At 38.0% G+C, this 25,729-nt stretch overlaps 2 protein-coding genes across 2 annotated transcripts in view; one reads left to right on the top strand and one right to left on the bottom strand.

Annotated features, from left to right (window-relative positions):
* The first annotated feature begins 705 nt into the window (after positions 1-705).
* LOC103708003 lies at positions 706-9,856 on the top strand. The gene is made up of 3 exons (XM_039133334.1): positions 706-3,152; positions 7,426-7,745; positions 9,272-9,856. The coding sequence occupies exons 1-3, from the start codon at positions 1,153-1,155 to the stop codon at positions 9,622-9,624; spliced, it is 2,673 nt and encodes an 890-aa protein (XP_038989262.1). The 5' UTR covers positions 706-1,152; the 3' UTR covers positions 9,625-9,856.
* Positions 9,857-10,714: 858 nt separating this feature from the next.
* The window catches only part of LOC103707995 (1,4-alpha-glucan-branching enzyme 2-2, chloroplastic/amyloplastic), a 32,218-nt gene continuing 17,203 nt past the window's right edge, over positions 10,715-25,729 (bottom strand). The window contains exons 10-22 of the mRNA XM_039133335.1: positions 24,935-25,056; positions 23,763-23,882; positions 22,304-22,433; positions 22,089-22,199; positions 21,301-21,429; positions 18,953-19,056; positions 17,815-17,959; positions 16,109-16,256; positions 15,918-16,018; positions 14,170-14,247; positions 12,102-12,257; positions 11,289-11,363; positions 10,715-11,208 (exon numbers count right to left, since the gene is read on the bottom strand). Of these exons, the coding sequence (XP_038989263.1) occupies positions 11,122-11,208; positions 11,289-11,363; positions 12,102-12,257; positions 14,170-14,247; positions 15,918-16,018; positions 16,109-16,256; positions 17,815-17,959; positions 18,953-19,056; positions 21,301-21,429; positions 22,089-22,199; positions 22,304-22,433; positions 23,763-23,882; positions 24,935-25,056 (1,506 nt within the window). The 3' untranslated portion in view covers positions 10,715-11,121. The remainder of the gene's footprint in view (positions 11,209-11,288; positions 11,364-12,101; positions 12,258-14,169; positions 14,248-15,917; positions 16,019-16,108; positions 16,257-17,814; positions 17,960-18,952; positions 19,057-21,300; positions 21,430-22,088; positions 22,200-22,303; positions 22,434-23,762; positions 23,883-24,934; positions 25,057-25,729) is intronic.

The following is a 25,729-nucleotide window of genomic DNA, read 5'->3' as shown; positions in this document are numbered from 1 at the left end:
TTCCCAGCGCCCTAGCGTTTCTCACACATGATGATGCATGAGTAGGTGGACTGAAGAACAAGAGCGGATTACAACTTCGTCGTGTCTCAGGCATCATCTAGAAGAGAAACAGTATTATATTTAGCAATCATAAAAAAGAAGCTCCAATTGTGCTACTTTATATTGGCGATCGTAATTAGATCTCGTACAACAACGAGCACAAATCCTTCAAGTTGTATGAATTCTCTACGATTATGATGTATGGTTAAGTTTTATTAGACCCACATTCACCATACTGACATGGGCGATTTTATTTATAAAATTTTAATTAGATTTGTTTTGTTTTGAGAAGGGTGTCGATTAGTCGAGTTGGTATTCCTTCTTGACTCCAATTTTAATGTAAATTTTCCCACTCAAGCTTTAGAAAAAAAGTTGAATCTATAAAATCTGTCAATCATGTGTCCTTTCCACCGCCGTAGAAGATCCCACGGCTACAATATTTCCTTTAGTTACACGTGCAAGAGCACACGCGCGCGCACATGTGAAAGATACAACCCGAACGCAAGTGCCAGTCCTCTCGTATTGCTAAGGTTGGGACCTGAAGGATATTCACAATACTATTGAATTTAAGGGTGATCATTGATCGATGACTTCCGTTGTTTTTGAAAGTGCGTCTATAACCATATAACTATACGTAAAAAATGTTTTATTAAATACTAATATTGGGAGCCCTACCCCTACCATCAGCCTTAACGGAAGCGTTTCGACTTCAGGCCGCTCAGCGAGAGGGAGGGAGAGAGAGAGAGAGATGCGAAAGCAAAGCAGAGTCAGTGCTCAGCATCACAATCTTCTCCCCCAGGTCAGAATCTGATCTCTTTCATCCACTCTGCCCCAAGAAAAGGATGCTTTAAGGTTAGGTTTAGGGTGTCTCCTCCAGGATCTGCAGTTAGGGTTTTGCTACTTCACTCTCAAAATACTTTTGGCTTTGCTTCTTTGCGATCCTGATCCCCTCTCCCAATAAAAGCCTGTTTTCGTTCGTTTGTTCGTTCGTTCGATTTTTGTTTTTTTTTTTCACGTAATTCATCCAAGAAAAACCCGATATTTTGCGCGATCGATCTTGGCCGATCTACGAGAAGTGGTCTTGTTGGGTAGTTTTTAATCTTATAGAAGGAGATGCGATCAAGAAGGCCTGGAGATGGTGGTAGTGGAGGAGGAGGGGATGGCAGAGATGTCTCCCCGAGAGCCCCCACCAAGGCTAAGATCAAGGACCACCGCTCCGATTGGCGCCCCCGTCGCTCGCGCCGCAGCCTGAGCCCTCCTCCTCGTCCCCGCCGGCCCCCCTCGGTCGAGCGGAGGGACTATGCCAGGCGCTCCAACCACGGGAAGCAGCACCGCAGCCGATCCTCGCCATTCGAGGACAGGCGCTACGAGCTCCCACCCAAGTATGTACTGCCGGATATTCCGCCTGACTCGAACCCAGATCTGAACGCCAGCTCGAGGCCGTCCCGAATCTTCAAAGATAAGGACTTCCTCCGCCAGGGCAGTGGTGCCCCGGCACCGCCATCCTCCACGGGGATTGATGGGCAGGGCATGCTGCTGCAGAAATCCCTATTCTTGAATGACGGATCTTCCCGTAGCTACTTCTCACTGCCCCCGGATGCAAACTACCCGGCTCGTGCTGCTGCATTGAAGTCCGGGAACATGGGAAGCAGCAGCGGCACTCTGAACATGGGGATCCACGATGATGAGTTGCTTCACTACCGTGATCGCATGAGTGATCCATACGACGAGAGAGGGAGGGAGAAGATTTACTCTACCAGAGATTTTACCTCACCTTTGATGCCTCCCTCGCAGCTCAGGCCTTATGGTGGCACCTCTTCATCTGGCTTTGCGAAGGATGATTTGTCAAGCTTGTATGGTAATCGCCATCATCAGCTGTCTGATGGATACGTCGGAAGTGGTGCAAAGAAGTTTCTGGATGACCCGTTGGACCGAATTGGATACAGTCCAGGGCATCTCACTGAGCGAGTGAGGCAGGTCCATCATAGTCCACCTGGCAGGGATGATCCGCAGGACTATGGTTATCATGAACTCTGGCAGAGAGAGAGGAGTGATCATCGATTGCTTGAGTCAAATGACATATACAAAAAGATACCGTGGGATCCACGAGGTGGCTATAGAGACTCGCTAAGTTCGTCCTTCACGAATCTCACAGGAGGAAGGGTTGAGGGATTGGATGCTTCTCGGAAGATCACAGGTGAGAGCAGTTTCTGGGACCAGCGCCATTCTTTTCATGGAGATGCAAACCCAGAGTATCATCAATTAAAAGAGGTTCATGATGATTATGTCAGTGGGTCTGGAAGTGGTCACCTTGAATTTGGAATGAATCCATTAAGAGGATGTGACCTTCCACCATTTGAAGAACACTGTGCTTTAGGGAGAGATGCTACTTCTATGGGATACAGAGAAAGGCTGAAGAGTTCTGTGTTGTCTGACCGGTGTTTACATATGTACAGACAGGGTGTGAGCCCTCCACAAGGAAATCCTCACATGGGTAATCTGGATATTTATGATCTATCATCTGAAAGAATGATCAGAAGAAGATATGTTATGGATAATGATAAGCCAAGAAGCGTTGTCTCCAATGATCGAAATGCCTTTAGAAGAATTCAGTCACCAAGTGGTGGTGATGAAATATGGCCTAATGAAGATAGAATAGGGTTTCTGCATAAGAAAAACATGACCTTTGAACACTCTCCATATAAAAGAACCTCTCGTATAATGTCTAGATCAGCTGCTCAGTTGCTGTGGGACGATTCTTCTCCTCACGCGGATGGAGCCCATGGTATGAGTCTTAAAAGGCGGTTGAGGCCAGGCCCTTCAGAATACCATGATTCATTTTCTTCGGAGAGAAGACAAGAAATTTTCAGACCCTACAAACACTGGAAGAAGGGTATGGAAGATCGTCGCAGTGGTCTGAATACCCATAATGGAGTTGTTCCTGATGATGATGCTCATCTTGCAAAGGCTGATCCACCTGAAGATTCAGAGGAGTTTAAGCAGCAGGTTCATAAAGCCTTCCTTAAGTATTCAAAGTCCTTGCATGAGAGCCCACACCAACAAAAAAGATACCGAGAACAAGGAAATCCTCTTCTTTGCTGCGTGTGTCGCAGGTCTGTCTTCTTTATCTGTGATATCATTCTGGAAGTTGAACACTTTCTCCTCTGTTTCGATTCAGAGATACTTGTTTGGCGTTTCATCTATTGACCCCAGCAATTAGTTCCATGACCTGCATACGAGGATCAATACTTTTTTGCTGTTGCATCAAGTCAGCATGCACCTAACATTACTTGCTTTAAATGATAAGGGTCGCATCTTTGCAGCATGCGTGGAATTACCTATAGTTGCATGGAAGACATGAAGAGATGCTTCTTGGTACTGGACCAGGATGGATTATTAGATATCCAGTAATGCCCTTCCATTTAATAGGATGGTGATTTGGAGAGCGTATTTTCCCTAATAAATATCTTTTGGTAGTATTACAAGCCCATAAGCCCATAAGGCAAATACGGAATGTTTTTGTTTTTCAAAAGTATTTTGAACCCATATTTGCCCAATGGATACAATCCGCTCATGGTAAGACTTCTCATATGGGTTCGATGTACTCTAGAGTTGGGGCTCTCAATTAGTTGCTTCATGATTAATGCCCGCTGCTGGTTTAAGCTAATACTTGGGAGAATTCAAAATTTTTTCTTAAGGGTTAATTATCATATTTGTTCTACCTTGGGAAATCGGATTACAAGAAACATATCAACGAATCTTCTGGAACTCAGCTATCAGATAACTTCTTTAGCATGTTTTCTTAGCTGTCATTTTCTATAAATCTTTTCAGCCATACTCCAGGATTTTATGCCACCTCACAAGTAAGTTGACATGCAAGTTGATTGTTGAGAGGTGCCAGAGGTCCAACTGGAAGTTTCAGGATAGCACTCTATTGATAGCAAATTGAATTATCATGTAGAAACAATTATGATTAATTAAACTGCAAGAGTTTATGCAGCAAATGTACATAGAGTTCTAAACCTGTATTATATGCCGCAATAGTGATGGGAAACAACTTGCTCTATCTTTTGATAAAGGAACTTTTAATACCTGGCAATTATTTGTTCTATATGAAATACAAAGGTGCGTGCATTAAGCTGCTTGTTAGATATGATGATTTTGCATTGGACAATGAGTGCTGTTGCCTCCTGGATCATTTTTTTAATTTGTTTCTTGTTAGGGAGTTCAGATGTTGATCACTTAGTGGTCTGTAAAAGGCTGGCAGATGTTGAGGTCCATGATAAAATATCACAAGGCTTTTGATACTGCATTTGAAATCTTATTCAGTTTTTGCTGGAGGGATTTGTGCATCATGTCATAGGAGAGTCAGGGATTTGATGTCCTGTTAATTTGATGGAGCTTTTACGTCTGTATGTTTCTCATCAATGATCTGATGCAATTTTTTTTAATTAGAAAAGTTTAATTATAGTGCTTTTGCTTATTTAGGTCATTCCTTTAGTTATGTGTTACTGTTGCATAACTTTTACTCTTTGAACTGGTCATGTAATTGTTGCTTTATGTTTTCTTGGAGTTTTGCATGATTGTATGCATATTTGTCTGATACGAAATTATTTTCCATAATAGTGTTAATTAAGGTCCGCAGTACTGGAACTAACATCTATCCTTCGGCTTCCATTCTTTGCTAGTCCAGTCTTTATAAAAATTTGTCCACCTTTCGCTGTTTGTTCCAGAAAGTTCTAACTGTCGGTAGGCCAACGGTATGGTATGATATTGTGTTTTGCCGTTTGAGTGTGAACCGACAAGGGAGGGGGAGAGCAAGAGAGAGAGGGAGGAAGGGAGGGAGAGGGCGGTGGAGAGAGAGGTAGAGGGAGGGGGAGAGGGAGAAAGAAAGAGAGGGAAAGAGGGAGGGAGGGAGAGGGCAACAGAGAGTGAGAGAGGCGAAGGGAGAGGGGGAGAGGGCTTTTGAAGCCCTCTCTCCTCCGAGGTGCCACCAGAGACGAAAACCCTCTCTTATCCCTCCCTCCGCCTCTCCCTCCCTCCCTCCCTCCCTTTCTCTCTTGCTCTCTCTCCTTCTCCTTCTCACCCTCCCTCACTGGTTCTTGATCTCAAGGCTAGAACTGTCCTAGTCAGGTAGTGAAGAGAGAGGTAGAAGGAGGGGGAGAGGGAGAAGGAAAGAGGGAGGAAGGGAAAGAGAGGAAGGGAGAGGGAAGCGGAGAGCGAGAGAGGCGGAGGGAGCCCTCTCTCCTCCGAGGTGCCACCAGAGACGAAAGCCCTCTCTCGCCCTTCCCTCCGCCTCTCTCGCTCTTCGCCACTCTCTCCCTCCCTCTCTCTCTCTTCCTCTCTCTCCTTCTTCTCTCCCTTCCTCACTGGTTCTTGATCTCAAGGCCGAAACTGGCCTAGTCGGCCTCCAGTACAGCTCGATACACCCAGAATCAAGCGGTTCAGGATGGTACTGCTGACCTTGGTGTTTATCTTTTGGCCTTTCAAACCAAAATCAGATGCTGAAACTTGCTCTGGCCTATTTGATTTGTTTTGGTTGGAGAAACTTTGGTTTGGGACAATCGAAATACTTGGTCATGTGAAATCACTAATCCTTTTACCTGAAACGCACAGCTTAAGACATGCATGAGGGGAACTATTTATGACTTGATAAGTATTCGCTTTTGCTATCCTGAAGCATAGAAATACTATCTTCTAAATTTTTATCCTTAAAGAAATTTCATTCTAGAAAGATGCCTCTTTTAATTGTTTCCTCAGCCTGCTCATAGGGATCGTCTTTCTAATAATTTTCTGAAATGTATTGTAGTTGAACTTGGAAAATCTTTTTCTGTTTTTGGCCTTTGTCAGCTCAAAGTCACCCAAGAGGTAAAAAAGCCGAACTAAGGTTATGCTGCATATGCTTCATTACTGAAGCCAAGTGTTTGACTCTCATTACTCGTTTCATTTCCTTTGCCTTAATGGACTTTCATCCTAAGGCAGACTATAGGTTTCTGCTTAAAAATATCCAGTGAAAGGCATCACTCTGTATGTTTTTAAGTTTCCTGCCTGTAGCCTTTGGTGCTGTTTGGTTAACAAGGTTTGCTCTGGTTCAGAAAACAGAAAATGAATGGGTTTTTACAAAAAACATTTGTCTGTTTCCATGAAACGTGTTCATAAAACCTGAAAATCAAGGACTCAAGTCCCATCGGGACGTCCCACAGGACATCGGGATGGGGTCCCATCGGGACTCAAGTCCCACCAGGATAGGACTGTCCCGCCATTGCCCCAGCATTCCGATGAGCACACCTGTCCCAAGTGTCGGGGTGGGGCGGGATGGTGGCCCGTCCTGTTTCATGGAAAAACTGGTACAATCCCATCTCATAGAATTTAAAACCTTGCTGTAAATTGAGTTTTATGAAAAACTGGTCTCCCCTGTTTTTCACAGAATCTCTTTTACATTGAATACGTTTTATGATTATCTGTTTTAGGGTGGAAAAAAAGAAAACTCAAGCATTAGAATATCCTATTGGAGAGCCTTGCTAACTTATCATGTTCAGAAACAATCTATGAGGTTCGATATACTATTATTACTCAGCATAATCAAGCAAAGTTGTAGGAAAATGTTTGATTTTGTGTACTGGACTCAAAGTTACACTTTCAAATTTAGCCTGTTGATTTGGCTGACACCAAAAGTATTGATGAGGCTTCTTTCTTTTGTCCATCAATTTTATGTCTTAAATTGTAAGCATCATACTTTGTGATCCAATATCAATCTTTTCCCCAGATGATTCACTGTGTTTATTCCAAATTTTTTCCCCGAGACATGATTGAAAAATCAAATTTTGCAGAGGTTAATAACTCCTAGTTGAGATTCGATGTGAACATTGTTATTCATGGTCTCATGGTTTAGCTCTCTCCCCCCCCTTTCTCTCTTCCTCCACCCTCTCTCCCCTCCCCTCTTCTAATTTTTGGGGTTGCATGATGGTGGGGGAAGGCAATTCTGTTATTGATCATGACCATATTTGCATGTATTCTGCATATGGTGCACAAATGTATGTGGTTTTTTGGATTTATAGATTACATTTTGTTTTGTTTAGACAGTTGATAGGCTGAATTGACAGTCACTGAATTGGATTTTAATTTCAATTTCTTGTTCTAAAGTTGATCAGCTGAATTTGACCATCATAAATGTTGCACCTTGCAGTATGTTTTAAATGGCTTTGTAGCCATTCAAAATGATCGACATATTGCAGGAAGAACACGTCACTTGTTCTGATTGCTAAGTTCATGGATTTTTCCTGTATCATTTATACAGATTGTAGTTCTTCACTTGTTGTGGACACATTCTAGAATGCCTTAGAATCAATAATTGGTTGACTGGCTTGCATTTCTTGTGTTTAACAGCTACTCAAAGGAATCAAAGGAGTTTGGAGATGCACACAGCCTAGTGACTCACACTTATCATTCTCTCAAGGTGGGCTTAAGAACAGAACATCTGGGTCTTCATAAAGCCCTTTGCTTTCTTATGGGCTGGAACTGGCTTGTGGCTCCTGACAACTCAAGGCTCTACCAGTCCAGACCTGTTGCTGAAGCTAAGGTTCTGAAGGAGGATCTTATTCTTTGGCCTCCAATTGTCATCGTCCATAACAGTTCAATTGGAATTAAGGTCAGTACTCACGAACCAAAGGTTGTGGCCAATGAAGGCATGGAAGAAAGACTTCGAGGTTTGTTCATATATCAAAACCTTTGGCTTCAATTTGTATTATTAAACTTTGGCAATCCAATTCAAATATGGCTGAAATGATACAAATATTCCTCTTTCTGTAGATGCTCATTCTTAAAATAGAATCTGGTAGTAAATTTTGTGAATTGCGTGTTTTTTTATCACTTATTATTTCATAATTCTACCTTCATTTGAAATGACTTACTGTTGCTGTTCTTTACCTTTAAGAAAATAAGATTGCATTTCTTGTGTGCTGTCTTTTTAGAACTCAGGTTTCCATGTTTTATATTTCCAATCTTTTCTTTTTCTGCTTTTGTGCGAAAGGCTGTAATAATCTGTTGGACCTGATTCTTTTGACTTCTGAGATTTCAGTTGAAGTTAACATTCTCCTAGCTTAGAATATTTATGCAAAAGCTGATATTGATTATATCTCTGCCTGAGGGTTGAATCTGTTGTGATGTTGTTCAATAATTATTTACTCAGTTGCTTAATGTTGTCATGCCAATTTATTGATTATGGCTAAAATGTAATTCTGTTGTTATTAGCTCTTGAAAAAATTTGCTATTTATTAGGTGCTATCGGTTCTGCAATGGTGCACAGTTGGTTATTTTCTTTCTTTCTCTCTGGTTTCTTGGTATCCTATGGCTGTGCATAGTATGATATTCTGATGCCATTATGTTTTGTTTTGTCTCTATATCTATAATTGTTTGCTTGTTCATTTGCCAATAGAGGTTTTTTTCTAAATTAGTAGCAAGTGGTAGCCGGTATTTAGAAATTATGAATCAGGTGTAAATAAGTGAATTTCATCAAAGTAGCGGCTAACTACCTAATCCAAATTAGTTTTATTCAGTGGCAGGATGCTGTTCCATCCATTGTTGTTAAAGTCTTTTGTTTCATGATCCGGATCAGAGTGCCCTTAAATGATCCGGATCTCATATTTGAAATCAGAATTGGCTAGGAAAATTAGGATCTATCCATATTATGAAACTTACTGTCCGTATTAGTTTTATCAGACATGCTATATATGGGTTTATGCTGGTGGAGACTGGACTTCTTGTATGTATTGACTTTTTATTCTTCATTCATCTATTCTATATTTGACCTGCATTTCAATTGTTACATTTCTTATATGTTTTTAAAAAATGAAGGAAATTAGAAAAATCTTGCGATATGCGATCTGATCCACAATCCAATTCGACAAATCCACCATATGATTTACAACTTGATCTCAATCCTAATTATCAGCTTTACCTTGATGTCAGTCATCACCCATGCACCAAAAGCAGTGATTGGCATGAGAGAAAAGGCAGACCAGGGGACCTTGCATTGTCGTCCAAATCTTTTTTTAATAACTACTTCCAACCACTGAAGTAGAACCTCCGCTGCTTTCATAATGTTATATGTCGTTGTTGGTTGTTGTTGTTGGTGCATTTATTGTTGATGTTGATCACATAGATTTGGTGTTAGCTGGCCATTGTTTGTAACTTTATGCTCAACAGTGTTTTTTTTTAATTATTGTGGTTTCAGAGATGGGGTTTGGAGCAGGAATTATGAGTGTTTGTCGCTCTAAACCTGCTGGCCAGAGTGTGCTCTTAGTAAAGTATAAGCCAACCCTTTCGGGATTGCAAGAAGCGGAAAGACTTCACAGGCACTTTGATGCTAACAATAATGGGAGGCAAGAATTTTTGCGGATCACAGCCAACAAAGGCAGCAGCGAGAGTGGAGAAGCCCGTGTTCAGAAGGTCGAGGACCTTCTATATGGTTACATGGCAGTTTTAGAAGACTTGGATAAGCTTGACCCAGAGACAAAGAAAAGATGCGTAATTAAGAGTAAGAAAGATATTGAAGCCATTGCAGATGAGCCACTGAATGCAGATTGACTGAGTTATCAATGTCCAAGCAGAATCTAGTTGACTGGTTTCTGGTTAGATTGTGTGATATGCGAACAGGTTTGCTGACTCTTTTCCTTTATTTTCGTTCTCCCTCTGTGGGCCAGATACTGAACTGAGAGATGAGATGTTTTACTTATGAATGATGTGGAAATCCATAGTGAAGCATGGCTGTAAGACATTTTGTTTTGTATTGCTCATCTTCTTCCTCTTTTTGTTTTTGTCTTTTTATTATGCTGTTGGCTCTGGTGATATATGAGTTCTTTGTTGAGTTCCACTCTGATGAAAAATAAATAGCAGTCACGTCCGAGTTCTTTTTGAGGAAGAGCTCCCCGGTGATGAAAACCAAATAGTTCAGTGTTCAGCTTCAGCATTTATTATCACTCTTAGGAGCTGACCGCTGGATTTTGGAGTGGACAGTGTATACTGAGGGCACAGGTGATCGGAATAAGCGTAGCCTTCTTCGTGTATGTTTCAAGTTACATGGCTGCTAAGACCTCCGGTTTCAATCTTGTTATCTGAAGAGGGTCATTGATATCTATTAATTTTCATAGCCTAAGTTTAAGTGTAATGTCTCGGGTCCAAATCACCTGTGGTTGTACTTTGAGTTCAGACAAAGTCCTGAACTTGAGGGTTTTTAAGTATGGTACACGTGTCCTCCGTTGGGCAACACTTGCCACATGCGAACTAGCAGGGGCGGCAGCAACAGCTCGTGCCGTACTAGAAAAGGCTTTTCAGTTGGACATTGGCCGGGCGTTCGCTGAAAGCCCGCAGACCTGAACCATTGACACAGAGCGTATCATTAAAACAGTTGGGGAAGCTGGACCGGATAAACAATTGATTGGTCCTGAACTCATGCGGCACAGGCAAGAAAAAGCCTATGGCCAGCTTGGGCCAGGCAGCCGAAAGCGAGCCTGACCTCGATACCCTGGCTTGGGCCGACCCAGCTCATGGACACCTACATCATGGCAGGCAGAGAAACGCTGTATTACCCCTCTCCCGTGATTTCGATTGATTTCTAAGTTTGGTTTTGTCGAACCTTCCAGCTTAATCGCAGTATAAAAAAATAGGCATAATTTAATCACCTGTTGACCATCATGATTTTCTGACTCTCCTGGTTTGAATGGATCTAGTTTATTCATAAATAATATAAAAAAAGTTGGAGTTATATAAAAAATTTCGATACGACACAATGTACACAATGCCAAGGCATTTGCAGTAGGGAGCCGAAGTTGCTAGAAGCCATCTCTTGAATGAGCTGAAGGTTGCTGATGAAACTACTTTCAGAGGAGAATAAAAAGCATACTTGCTCGTGGAATCTTGGCCACTAATATTTTTACTCCATGAAGCTCTATAATGGACGAAGAAATAGATGAGCAGCATCAGCTGCAATGCATACTCTACCGCATTCATGATGCTTTGAGATGGCATAAACCATATGATTCTCATGCAGCTTTTCTTACACCACTCGGTGACTGCAATCTGAAATCAGTCTTCAGAAAGAGCATACACGACAGCTGTTCTACTTGGGGCATACACCAAGAATGAACGGGCCCTTTTATCATAAAAACCTTCCTGCAAGAGCACCATAGAAAATGGTCAATCATAATCTCAAGTACAACTGCTAATTTTTAAAACCTATAGCAAATTCTTACATTGCTGAAGTATTCTGCAGTGCGATCAATTCGATTGAATCCACCAAAAAGTTTATCATCAGAATCTAAAACCACCTGAAACCAACAGGAGAATTTAACATTATATCTTGCTGCATTCTCTTTTTCTCTCTAGCAATATTATATATACATGCATACACACATACAGATATATATATATATATATATATATATATATATATATATATATATATATATATATATATATATATATATATATATATAGACACACATATTCTGTTGGGTGGTGTTGGTGGTGGAGCTTGCTAAGTGGTCCTTGTTACATGAATATATTTAGCATTACTCCCTGATGAGAACAGTGTATTCAACTCCAACACCATCCCCAGGTTTGACCAAGGACAGAAGCTTCAAGGACAAATTAACAAATATTCTTTATACTCTCAATATTTACTTCACTTTGTCATGTGCTGCTTAATGACAGTGCTGAGGTTTCATGAAGACAGAGACTGTGACTAGTTAATAAAAGTTAACTAATATTTACTAAGGTCACTCTCCATATATCATATGAAGTTCATCATGACCATATTACCATTATTAGCATTTTCATTTAGCGCCACCTATAAACCAGTGTAGCTTTAAATTGAATGATTGGCGAAGAATTCATGAAGCCAATAAAGAATAGCTGGAAAAAAGCTTGCTCTATATGCAAAGTGAATTTGAAGTGAATGGGCTGATTTCAGAGTTGAAGGTGTATAGCCATCAGAAACGGGGTAGTGCAGAGGACGATAATATTTCAGATCAAATATAGCCACCTCGTGGGGAAGAGGCACAGACCTTGTATTTTCCAGGCTTTAGGCATCCAACTCGGTAGTCAAAGTAGCTATTAGTCCAATGAAAATTGAAAACAAATACCAAATCTCCTCTCTCAAAGACAATCACCCTATCCCCTTCATCTTGTCGTGATATATATTGATGCTTTGATGTCATGAACTGAAAGAACAATAGCCAATGGTTAACACCCATATTTACCAAAAGCATTATGTCAACAAAATTTTCTTGCATCTATTACCATAACAGAGCTAGGTAGTGAATGAAGATGAATTCTATATTTCTGCAATATAAATGGTTGAGCACAAATTTTTTGATGATGACCATCAACCACAAAATGTCAAAGGAATTGCACTGGAGAAATATAATCCTAGAAATGAGAAAGATCAAAGGCAGCATAGTTTGAATATTTAATTGATGAAACATAGGGCACAACATTGCTTTCTAATAAATAGATCGTAATCAAAGGGTGATTTGCACATCTGTTTTCGTTAAACATGAAGCGTCTTTGTTTTTCCAAGGAGATGTCTACAAAAATGGAAGTTCAGTTGCTCTGCACGTCCATTGATCAGTCATGCTTAAATTTTTCTCTGAAACAAAATGCACATCCAAGAAATTTTACTTCACTGAAAGTGCAGCTTGCATTTAGAACCATGAAGTGGTTATTAGGGGCTGGTAACTATAACTTTGGTTGTCCAATTTAAAATACTCATCATCCTTGTTTTCGAAGTCTCCTCAAATTATTGTACCTTTATGATCACAACCCTGTTATCTTCAAAATTCACTAATTTGGTATAAGAACATTCAATGCTGCCCCTAACTAATTTTAAAAGGCATCCAGTGAAATCAACCAGCATATGGTCAAAGATCAAAAACTCAATTTTGGTTTCAGCTATTTGGCAATTCTGGTGGATCCAAGTCCAATTTCAGCAGTTTCCGTAGAAAATCATAAAAATTAAAAAGCACCTACAATCTGAAAATCAGAAAGAAAGAAGAACTAAGACAGCAAAGTACATTAGAAATTATTATAAAGTATAATATATTGTTTTAGACATTTTGATATTTGCTGGTTTTGCAATTAAACAATAAGAAATTACTTTTTTTAAAAAATAATATTGAATAAAGTCATAGTAAATGAAACTTCAAAAAGTCAATTCTAGTTTTGAATGCGATTTTTGTCAAATGGAAATGTTCCAGATTTGATTTCAGAGTACGAAGCAGAACTTCAAACCATAAATCTGATCAAAACCAACATTACCTAATGGAAAATGAGAAAACAGAAACCCATTTTGCAATATTTAACAGTAACTCAACAATCACAAACAATCATCGAATAGTTCTTTTCCTTAAACTACATAACAGCAGCTTAGTTTTCCAATTTTTTAACTTTATAACCCTACTCAGATTATTCTATTAAACATGTCAAATATTTCCAATATTAACTTTGATTTAATTTCGTTTTGCAATGAAACAATAAGAACTACTTAAAAATAATATTGAATAAAGCCACACCAAAGAAAACTCCTAAGTCAATTCTTGTTTGGAATGGGATTTTTGTCGAGGGGAAGTGTTCCATATTTGGTTTCAGAGTCCAAAGAAAAACTTCAAACCACAAATCTGATCAAAACCAACATTACCTAAGGGAAAATGAGAAAACAGAAACCCATTTTGTAATATTTAACAGTAAGTCAACGATCACAAAGAATCACTGAATAGTTCTTTCCCTCAGACTACATAAAAGCAGCTTAGTTTTTCCAAAATATTTCCATATTAACTTTAATTTAATCCCTCTCTGAAAAAGGTTTAAAATATGCTGGACTTTCATAGAAGAGATGACAATAACATTGATGGACTTTGAGAGAAAATCTGATTTGGTAGGAAACAAAGATCAAAAACTACTAAATAAGATATTTTAATATATCCTGGCTCGAAGGAGGAAGAAGAATACTTATAAACTAGGAGATGAAAGTGAGACACAATCTATTAGAAAAAAATTAATCTTTTAGATCTAATATTTTAGTTAAATTATCCCAAATCTAAAGGTGTTAGGCAATGATTGCTAAGCAATACTCACGCCATATTTCTCTTCAAGATGCTGCATTGCTTGATCAAATTCTTGCATTCCACGATATCTGAGATAACCTGCATCCCCCTAACATTAAAAAGCAATGGTTAAGAACTACATTACATAGATATCGTAATATTGCTCTGGATTTATATTATTGGTCCATATCTCACTGAAGATAGGTGAACATAATCAGCCAGTTACAAGAAAATGCATACATAAATTCTCATGAATAACTAGAATGAGGGCTTCAAAGCCAATTCATTAACAATGTTTGCAATGAATATTATAAAGAGATGGACACTAAATTTGTTCGAACCTGATTCATAACATAATGCAAATCAAGGTCAGTGGTGTATTGTCCCGAACTGCACAGTTCAAGGCATACCGAGCTGTACCAAGATGGTTCCGGCCTTCACAACAAGAAATCGACAAGGGAGAGGAGGAGGAAGAAGGAAAGAGAAGAACAGAGAGAGAGAGGGGGAGGGAGGAAAAGGGAGAGAGAAGGAGAAGGCCGGTGGAGGGGCATCGAGGGGCGGAGGAAGGGCTCTGCCCTCCGGTTCCCTCATTTTATTCGAATCAGAGGTCTCGGAGAAGGCCCTCTTTTTTATTTTGAAAACATTAAGTGAAGTCAACATGGGGGTTGCCGATTTCACTTAATTTTCAGTCCTTTTTTTATTTTGAAAAAAATTAAATGAAGTCGGCAATAATTTTCAGCCCCTTTTTTATTTTGAAAAAAAATTAAATGAAGTCCACAAGAAGGTTGCCAACATCACTTAATTTTTTTCAAAATAAAAAAGAGGCCCCCTCTAAGACCCCTATTTCAAATGACATAGGAGAACCGGAGGGCGAAACCCTTCCTCCGCCCCTCTGTACCCCTCCGCGGCCTTCCGCGGCCCTCCACAGACCTCCGCCGGCCTTCTCCCTCTCATCCTCCCTCTCCCGCTCTCCTCTCTTTCTTTTTCTCTCTCCCATTCTCCTACTCCCCTGCCCTCCCCCAGCCCTACTGTATTGCTATGGGCCTGGCATGGTACCATACCGAACCATGCCGTCGGGCAACCGATACGGGCCTTGGTATCGGCACAATGATCCTTAATGCAAATCAAATGATTCCGAATAAACATCTTTATTCAACTTAGAGAGTCCAGACAAACATTAAGCCTATTAACTTTTTATCTGTTTGTTATCATGTTCTGATGTTATAATTGGTTCCTCACAATTTACACTTCAGAAAGTAAGCAAAGAAATTAAAATGCACAGATGTATATACAAACCTGCTTATAACATATGAACGTATCAAAAAGTGACAACCTTTAAAGGACATCTTTGGACTGGTCCATGGGTTCATGACGTGCGTGCATATAAAAGGTGTGAAATTTACATCAAAGGGAATGTGGTATATACATTAAATGGAGCTCGTCAGTCCTATCTGCGATACCTTAATGTAATAAAATATTTTTTTGCGGATAGTTTCAAAATACAATGTGAATCATAGCTAAACTTGCTTACACATGTATCAATTTTTTTCAGCCCATTTCCTTTCAAAGAGTGGCATTTATACATATTGTTTTGTCAATAAAATGCTTCTTAATGATTTCACAAAGAGAAATAAACACTTTCACTTTCTCATAAATCATAATGCTTTGTCACTTCCCTGCTCTTGATGCGCCCTCCACTATTATCTGATAGTTTGCAACTAAATAATCTACCAAAAACCAAATGATACAATAATAAACAAGATCACCCTTTAAACTTACTAGATCAAACATACGGCGGCATTTATCAAAACTATTATTATTCCCTGATATCACCCTTCCATCAGGAAGACGTTGGTCACCTCTAGGAAAATCTATCCATTCTGTAACATGGGAAAGAATGAAGAGAAAAACACTTGAGAAGCCTTCAAATATAGAATTCTAATAATGTAAATAAAATGACATATCCTTACCTGGATGCCCAAATTCATTCCCCATAAAATTAAGATATCCTTCTCCACCTAATCCCATTGTGATCAGTCTAATCATCTTGTGTAGAGCTATTCCACGATCTATCCGGGGCGTTGATGGTCTATCCAGAGCCATAAAATCATACATATCCTGCACAAATAAGAGCTGGACAATCAGTATATGAAACATACCTCCTGCATCAATCAAAAAAGATAACATCCAACACGTATCCATTAACACAATATGAAAAGAACTGATGCACCATTTTCCCTTAAACATTACTTAAATACTGTACATTCCATATTAAAATTCTCCAGGATAAATTTCTAATTTGACAGTAATCAATAAGTGCCTCAGTGCCACATCAGGGAATGAAGTAACATAGATGGTAATCCATATTTTCATGTTATTTGGTTTCTTCTGCTTGGTTGAGGTATCAGAAACACTTCAGAAATTTTTCAATGAGTTTTGATTTCACAAGAGTATATCCAAGAATCTCCAAAAGCATATCTCAAGAATTCAATATTTTTTCTATTCTATTTCAACCTCCAGCATTATTTAATTTAAAAACATATACCAGATTATTTTAATTAAATAACACTAGTAATAAGTTGACTGATAAACAAAGTTGGGACCCCCTTTTATTGTAAGTTTAGTGAATCAATTAACTCTATGAAGTATGAATCATGCTTCCATGGGTTAGCTATGACATTTTGGCTTAATTCATTATAGATGTTTCCCATTGATCATATGTTATGTCACAATTATTATTAATTCAAAAGCAGCCAACGCTTCATTTAGTTGGATTAATTTTCAGATGATCCAAAAGGAAAAATATGCATGTTGTTCTAGTCACAATCCTACCATTTGGAGTTTAAAAATTAAGAGACCATGCACAAGCATCTGACACAAACAACCAATGGTGATCCAAGCAACATACTAAAAACTTACCTTTTGCCATAACAACTTAAGACTATTCAGTTGGACACACTCTCGGATGCTTAGCAATTGATGAGACTAAAATAAAAAGGGCAAATGTGCATCCTCTCTGATTCACTCTCTCTCTAAATCAAGGAAGACCCATCCAGAGAATTACCTGCATAGAAACAAATGCTTGGGGAATCACCTCCTAAGATTTAAACACAGAATCTCAATCTGGAGGAAGGTTGCAACTCCTGGGCTATTGACAATTTGCAAATGTCAATCTTTAACTAGTCATCTTTTGGTTAAGCTGTAGTAATTCAGTCCAGCAAACAAGCATGCCATTTGTCACCAACACTCTTTTTAATCAAGATGCAATAGAGCAGCAATTTGGACAGGTTCTTGTTGGTTGCATGCAACTGTATTGCTTCTAATGTCCAGCTATTGCAACTGCACTGTTTTTGGTCTTTGTTATGTTGAAAGAGCAGATTCCTGTGTAACTAAAAATTCAAGAAACATCCTAAACACTTGAACTCAACCTACAGACAAGAAGATCAAAGATCAACTTGTAGTAACTGGGACAGGGCGTTCAGAAGAGTGCTCTCCAATCTAACTGGAGTCGCTTATTCCCAGAAGCTGCAGGCAACTCCAGTTGCATAGCATCCTTAGCAAATATCATATATAGAAGCAAGAAATCAAAGAGCAAAATGAATGTCATTCTTAAGGGTTGATAAGTTCCACAATTTGACTGATGCCAAGATACTGCTAAAGTTTATATTATAAAAACCTTGTCCATTAGCCAGAATGCAATAGTCTTGTCACCAACAAGAGCTTGATCGTGGCTTTCAGCATAAGCAACACATTTCTCTAACCATCTCCTATTTGTCAGAGTGTGAACAATGTCTCCCATTTTCCAATGCTCATCCTTTAACCTGTGTCAAACATCAAGGAAAAGGAAATGTAGTTTTTTTAGCCATCAATATGACAGTATAACTCATGGTACTCTTAAGTCTTAGCCTTACAAGTTTATTTTGTGCATAGCTAGTCACCTTATATATGGTAAACTCATTATGAGTTAATTCTCACATAATGGAAGTTGTTTGAATATTGCTCACACATGGTAAGGTACTTTGAACAATAATAGAAAACCACTAATCATGAAGGCTTATGGAAATAAAACAAAAATCTGTACAAGAGAAGGTAGTGCTTTCTAACAAAGATAGAAAAAGAAGTAACCAAAAATACTAAATGCATGCAGATGATACATCATTGGTGGCTAAATTTTATTTTTTGTTAGCCATTTCTGTTACATCTTTTAGTATGCATGAAGATCTGTAAACATAAAATAATCCAAAATTGTGATATGCAAAAATATGGATGCAAATGAAGAAACAGTTTCAGACAAATCATAGCAAATTGAATGGCAACTCAAGGCTTAAGAAACTTTTACAATAATAATTAATAAGTAAAACATCAAACACTAATTGGGTAATACAACATCCCTTATACCTTCTTTCCAGTAGGTTGCATTCTAAATGATATTTTGTCATTATTCTTTTCTTAATTATGGGCCAACCTTCTCATCAGTCATCAATGTAGAGCAAAGAGGGACAGGTGAGTCGATATGTATCATTGACGCAAAAATCTACAACTGTACAAGATAATAGCCACTATCAAGTCATCTATATCATAAATCACAACAAATGTCACGCAAGTAAGGAGCAGGCAATTCCAAAATGACGCTTCCACAACTTGTTATACTCTTCGCATTTTCTCAGTGGCTAACATGCGTACACCCATGGAATTTTCTGTTATCAAGTGCATGTAGTAAATGGCTTCAGTTGTGTGGACTGCCAGTCATCTTGTTAAAAAAGAAAATCGCTTCAATCATCTGAAAACCAATAAAAATTCCAGATAGAACTTACTTGAGTAGTTCAATCCATTTATCAGCAATAGCCATATGAAGGCGGTAATCAAATCCTACACCACCATCTTGAACAGGGATGCAGAATGTTGGCATTCCGCTGACCTGTATAAATAACAAGATATGAAATGTTCATATAAATTTATGCAATACTTGAAGAAAACGTTAAAATAGTTGGAAGGATTAAGTATGGACCATTAAAAATTAAACTATGATCAACAATACTTGAATCACTAAGATCACCTTTCGGAAATACATTATACGAACAGCACACTTAACGAGTTACGTGGATATTATATTACACGTTGATTAGTGTGAAATAATTGCCTTTATACAGCTTATGTAATCCACTTTAGCACTTAGACCGTGCATACCAACTACAAAGACTTGTCTTTATAAAATGTATAAAATTGGGTAGCAACTTAAAGCAACTAGCTAGCTTGCACTGGAGATATTATTCATAGCATGATGATATTTTGCCTTGTCTCGAAGCATTGTAGGAAAATTTCAAATAACTCAAAAGTAATAATATCCTCAATATTAACTCTATGTGAAATTGAACAACAACAGTTTATATGCAAAAATAAGCACACATTTTTCTTTTTTTTTAACAAGAGTTATAGATTATATTATACATGGTCCTGTGACTCATTATTCTAAGATGCATGGTTTAGTTTTGCTAATGTGTAGCATCATTTGATAAGCACTGACAATGAGCATAGGCCATTATAAAATCGGATCAGGTATGAGCCCTTTGGTTTTATACTTCACTTGCTGCCTGAATATGTTATGCCTTGGGCTGCGAATGAGATGGTCTTGGCCCAAACCAAGCCCGCCCTGAAGCCTGAAACCATAAAAATAATGTATAATAACATCATCTCAGTTCCCAGCCTAAATCCAAGCTTACCTATGATTTTTCAGAACAAAGTGCACAGAGAAGCCAAAAAGACCAGTCACTAATTTTTTTCCTGTGCACCATTTCTATCACCATCCTATGGAGTTAATATTATTGTTAAAATATGACATATCACATCCTAAAATGACTATTATTTTCAAACTAAAATTGATTCAAGGCTGTCTTTCCCCTTGAGTGTCCAGAATAAACAAAGAAAAACTTTTAAAAACTACTGCACCCCACCTTTCCTTTATTGTAGGCACATGTAACAAAAGGCATAATCCACCTATAAATAGAATAAGCAATATTCCTACAAGTTTTACTTAGCACCTTTTAAGTTTTGTGAGTAATTCCTTCAAGAAATAAGATTTTAGATATTTGGTCATTAAAACAAAAACATCCAATCTATTAACGAACATTAGTTAATTGTACTTCTGTACATGAACAAAAATCCATTCCAATTCTTAGTAGCATTTAGAGTTGCCACCCGACTGGCATTGTACACTTGAGATCCAAGAGTATATAATAGCTAGAAAATGCAAGGGCTATGTCATTCAGCATAGCCCCATCCTTTAGCCACGAATACTTTGCTCAGGTCAAGCACATCTCGGACCCTCTGAGTATATTGAAAGGACAAGATGCTATCAAGGGTAAAACATGTAAAACCAAAGAAGCCTATGTAAAACCAATGGTTACCTAGAAATTGCTACCTAGGATGCCACTCAAGCTCTAATCTTCGACCTGCCACTTTCTAAACTTCCACCATGTATAATTCAAGTATCTTTTACTGCTACAAGCCTATAACTATCATTTTTATCAAAAACAACCTAAAATGGATCTTTCCTTTCATCCTTAAATACAAAATTAACTTGCAACTAAGTAAAAAAAAAATGCAATAAGCAAGTGGATTCCTATGAGTTTAACCAAAGCACGCCATACGATCCCGAACCGGACGGTGCGAGGTGTACCATACCATACCAATACGTGGTACAAGGCATGTACTGACACTCGGTATGCCGAACCAGCCACTATACCGGGTGTACCCGCACAATAATAGAGTAGCACCGGTATGGGGCCCGATATTGAGACAGTGTACCTTGAGTTTAACTCAATGTAATACCATTTTATAAAAGTGTTCCCACACCAGCCCCAGTTTAAATAAATAAGAGTAACACTTGTACCACCACTGAGTATACAAGAAGGAACATACTAACAATATTACCATGGATGGGTTACAAAGCTTATGCATATGATACCTTATCCCTCTAGAAATATTAAAGTTAATGTTCTTATTATATTAGCATAATTATACACTACGACATTGTTTGCAATAACACAAAATTCAAGACTCAAGAGACTAGCTCAAGGACAGAAATCATATTAAAGCCAATGAAATATGTAATGCACAAGAAGGGTATTGATTCAAAAATTAAAAAAAAAAAATCTCCACTTACATCTTCACCAATGGTAACAGCCTCGGGATAAAGCCCATGAATCATATCATTTACCAGCATCAGATAGATCATTGCATCCACATCAGTAGCATATCCAAAATACTCATTGTAATTCCCAGTAAATGCTACCTAGAAGAAGAGAAATAAATAAAATGGGGAAAAACAAGAAATACTGACATCTATCACTAATGCTCATTCAGACAGTGAGAATAACCAAATCAGCATCACTTTAGTTTTAATTCATTATGGAGAACATGCTTTTAGCCTAAGAGATTAAATAAAAGAACTATTTTATGTTAAAAAGACAAGTGTGGAAAACACACACACACACATACACTATACATATACATATATATATATATATATATATATATATATATATATATTGCTCACATTACTATATACTACGAACTCCTACGATGTGTCTGTGGGTGTTTGACGTGTACCATCTATGTTTTTCCATCAAGCTTTTTCTCATCTGACCCGTTGCTTCACCCTCCCCTATTTTCACGTTTTAACCACAAGAGCAAAGATCCAAGTCCTTCTAACATTTATTTATTATTTATTTACATATTTTAAATAAAAAAATAAAATGGAAAAAAATTGAGTCTTTTTTTAGTATTTATTTATTATTTATTTATATAAATTTTATTTTTAATCAAAATAAAATAACACATGCATTGCAAATGCCACATTCTTGTGTGTGTGTGTGTGTGTGTGTGTGTGTGTGTGTAGAGAGAGAGGATAGAGAAGAATTTTAGTCAATAATGCAACTGAGATTTGCTTACTTGTAAACCATTGTGAGTATACATCATTGATGTTACACCATCAAATCTGAACCCATCAAACTTGTACTCCTCTAGCCACCATCTTGCATTTGAAAGTAGAAACCTTAACACCTAATGGGGCAAAAGAAATTGATAATTATCTATGATTGAAACACCAAAACAAAAAATATAACCAGATGTGATATATGACTAGAAATGTTAAGTTCACTCCTTACTTCCCAACTTCCATAGTTGAAAAGGCGAGAATCCCACATCCAATGATATCCCCGTGAACCAAAATGGAAGTAATGCGTGTCAGTTCCATCAAACTGATTTAACCCATCCAGGACGTTATTTGATGCATGGCTGGATATCGCACATGACAAGTTACAAAATCAAATAAGACATGTATATACAAACAAAAGAGTGGGTTCTTTGAGAAAAAAAGGTGATGTACAAAATAAATGAAGCAGGAAGATATCAACAAAAACAAACACTATACGCCATATCGGTTTGTACTGGTGTATACCAGGCTGACCGTACCATACTGGTATCGAATTGGTAAAACATATACTAGGTACGTACCAAGTATTGGTAAACCGAAACGACCCTTATACCGAGTGTACTATCAATGTACTAAGATGGCATCGGTATAGGGTCCGATACCGAGATTGCGAACCTTGATTCGTGCTATATACCTTTCAACACATCCATAAATAGAGTTCATCTTCTACCTAATGAGTTTGTCATCAAACCTTTGCGCTACAAGATCCTTTTCATATTTATGCACATTCCTAAAGTACTAAGGAACTGGCCCAAGCACTTGATGTAAAAATGCAACTGCATACAAATATTATGGCTCTTCAAAAAAAAGAGAAACTTTAAACGATTTTAAAATAATCCATTTGAATAGACATGCACTGCAGTAGCATCAAACAAATCAAGTATTTTCTCACCTCTATGGCATTTATATATGCTTTACTATGCATATCTTCAATCCTTTAAATTGGTAGCACTTGAAGTTTTTTTGTGCAACCACCAGTTATTTCATTGTCTTTTAACATTAGTACCTCTTTGTTGCCTAACCACGCCACTACTTTCTGAAGTTTATCGTTTTTTGAAAGAGAGAGAGAGGGATGGAGATCCACCCATACTATAATTACCAAGATCCAAATTTTTGAGGATGCACCATCCAAGAAACAAACCAAGAATCTCTTGTTGCTAAGTAGAGGAGTGTGACCACTAGGGCAAGCCCCAATTCATATTGCTCCAAGTTTATCACTTCCTTCGATTTATCTTGGTATGGTAAAAATTTTACTAAAAGAAATTTAGCATGCAAATAGTTGTCATACTCCTGTAAGCCCCATGTATTCGGCTCTATGCCATCATTTTGAGATATAACCAATCTACTATGATTATTTTAAAAAAAAGGTAAAAAATGTATCACTGGTTTCTAGAAATCCCAACACAAGAACTTAAAGAGAGGTAAGAAATAAAAATAAAAGAAAATATGTATGCATGTGTATATAAAAAATGAGGCAAATGCATAAGCGGAAATGATAACACGAGTCGTTAATAAAATAACCCAAGACATAGATTGATCACATAATATCTTTTACCAAGAAAATGTTGATAGCAATCTCAATTGCCACACAGATATAGTACATATCACATCTAAGAAATTTCAAATGTCACCTGTGAACAATATCCATGAGAACAAGCAGACCAAGCTCATGAGCTCTATCAATCAAAGACTTGAGTTCGTCTGGCGTTCCAAAACGGCTACTAGGTGCAAAAAAATTAGTAACATGATACCTACAGCATGTAGTACAGATGTAAGTTTGAATGTACTAAAGGAGAAAAAAAACAGAATTGCTAGAAAAGCTTCACGTTGCCACATCAAGATGTTACAGTCTTCAAATGGCAGAAACCAAATCTACAAGCCAACAGCCCTACAATTAGTATCAGATAAATGGATAACATTGATAAGCACCTGGAATTTATATGTAATATCGAAGGCATTTGAACCTTGTGACAAGAACAAACATATACGTGTGTTTGCACATGCGCATGTAATGTAAGCATGTCTGTATTATAGATGTCTGTATGTGTGATTTACATGAAGGCTAGAGTGAAGTTTCGGAGGAGCAAAGATTTGAATGAAAAGTAATAATGTGATCGGGATTTTTTAGTTTCTTCCTTTTCCTTCATGCATGAGTATGTTTCTGCACGTGCATGGGCAAGTTGGTTTTTCTGGGAGGGCTATAAACTTACAATCTTTAAATATAACTATGCTTTTCCCCTTGATGTAAAAGATGAGAGATCTAACCAACCATCAACGTAACTATGGTTCAGCTTAATAAAACTTTCTTGATCTACATATGGTACAGTAAAAAAAATAATAATAAGCTAAAAGAGCATCCAAAAGTATTAGATTAACAGAATAATTCTCTTAGCTCAACAAGTTGGATAAAAAGAAAGTCTGCTGTGTCAAACATCAAATGCTTCAAATATGATTCTCCTTTGATGCACATGGACATAAAAAATGAAACAGCATACCCTTCAATCACACACATAACAGGAGACAGGTGAGGACAGCCAATATGTGCAAACACTAGCTAAATGGCTGATTAGTGCCACTCCTCAAAACCCGAGTTTACAATGTCCCAAAAGGTAAAGCTAGCATCCCAAAAGGTAAAGGCAAGCAAGTTCTTGAAAATTTCATTAATAAGTCACAGGATCAGCTGGTTTGAAAAGGCTGTGAAGTCTTAAACAAAGGAAAATGCCTGTTACTATTTTCATCACCATCATTTGTGCATATTTGGTTCATCCACGAAACAGTACAACCAAAAGAATCAAGAGTATACCCAAAGCTCGCATAATATGAATGCTCCTGAATGGCCATTATCTGAACAGCATTGTATCCAAGCCTTTTGATTCGAGGCAGGACATCATCCCTAAAGCTAACATATGTGTTGATCTTGGGCTCCTGCTTATGAGAACCCATGAATTAGTGGAGGAGAAGGTACTGCATTTGAATATCACCACAGATTAAAACATGAGGAAACCACAATAGCTGTTAAACAAAACACCCCATCATGATGGGCATAGTATAAACTATAAAGTATAGACACATGACCAATATGACTTCAGGAAAGTGAATGCCTTTAAAGTTCAAACATTTGAAGTGAGTGTTCCTTTCCGCTTATTTAGATGAGGAATTTTAACATTCAAAGAACACACCACCTTGACCATTCAATAAATATCTTTGGAATAAACTGAGATAGAAACATTAGCAACATTGAATCTTATATGGGATTCTGCAACCCTTAGAAGGTGAAGGTATACAACAAAGTCAAGGTTTTGAGTACCAACCAATACCAGGCAGTACAGGGTGAATCATACTGTCCCAATTAGGTAATGGTACAGTACAAGGGTTCTTATGCCCCCATGCTGACACATCGTACAGCTGTTGTGCTGACTCCAACAGTATGCCATGTTTCGTTTTGGCGGTGCACCAACAGGCAAGGTACCAGCACGGGGCACAATGTCAACACTTAAATGAAATCACAATATTCACTAACTGCAATAATCAATGTTTTAAATTGAATAAATTTGATAGTTTTTGTGGATGCTCCCATCAAAATGGACATCATTAGACA

Source organism: Phoenix dactylifera, chromosome 14 (assembly GCF_009389715.1).
Source record: "Phoenix dactylifera cultivar Barhee BC4 chromosome 14, palm_55x_up_171113_PBpolish2nd_filt_p, whole genome shotgun sequence".
Lineage (NCBI taxonomy): Eukaryota > Viridiplantae > Streptophyta > Magnoliopsida > Arecales > Arecaceae > Phoenix > Phoenix dactylifera.
This window is presented reverse-complemented; position numbering and strand designations above follow the sequence as displayed.

Coding starts and splice junctions, on each gene's coding strand:
- LOC103708003 (XM_039133334.1), top strand. CDS start 1,153: ATGCGATCAAGAAGGCCTGGAGATGGTGGTAGTGGAGGAGGAGGGGAT. Junction 3,153..7,425: donor CTTTGCTGCGTGTGTCGCAG/GTCTGTCTTCTT, acceptor TGTGTTTAACAG/CTACTCAAAGGAATCAAAGG. Junction 7,746..9,271: donor CATGGAAGAAAGACTTCGAG/GTTTGTTCATAT, acceptor TTGTGGTTTCAG/AGATGGGGTTTGGAGCAGGA.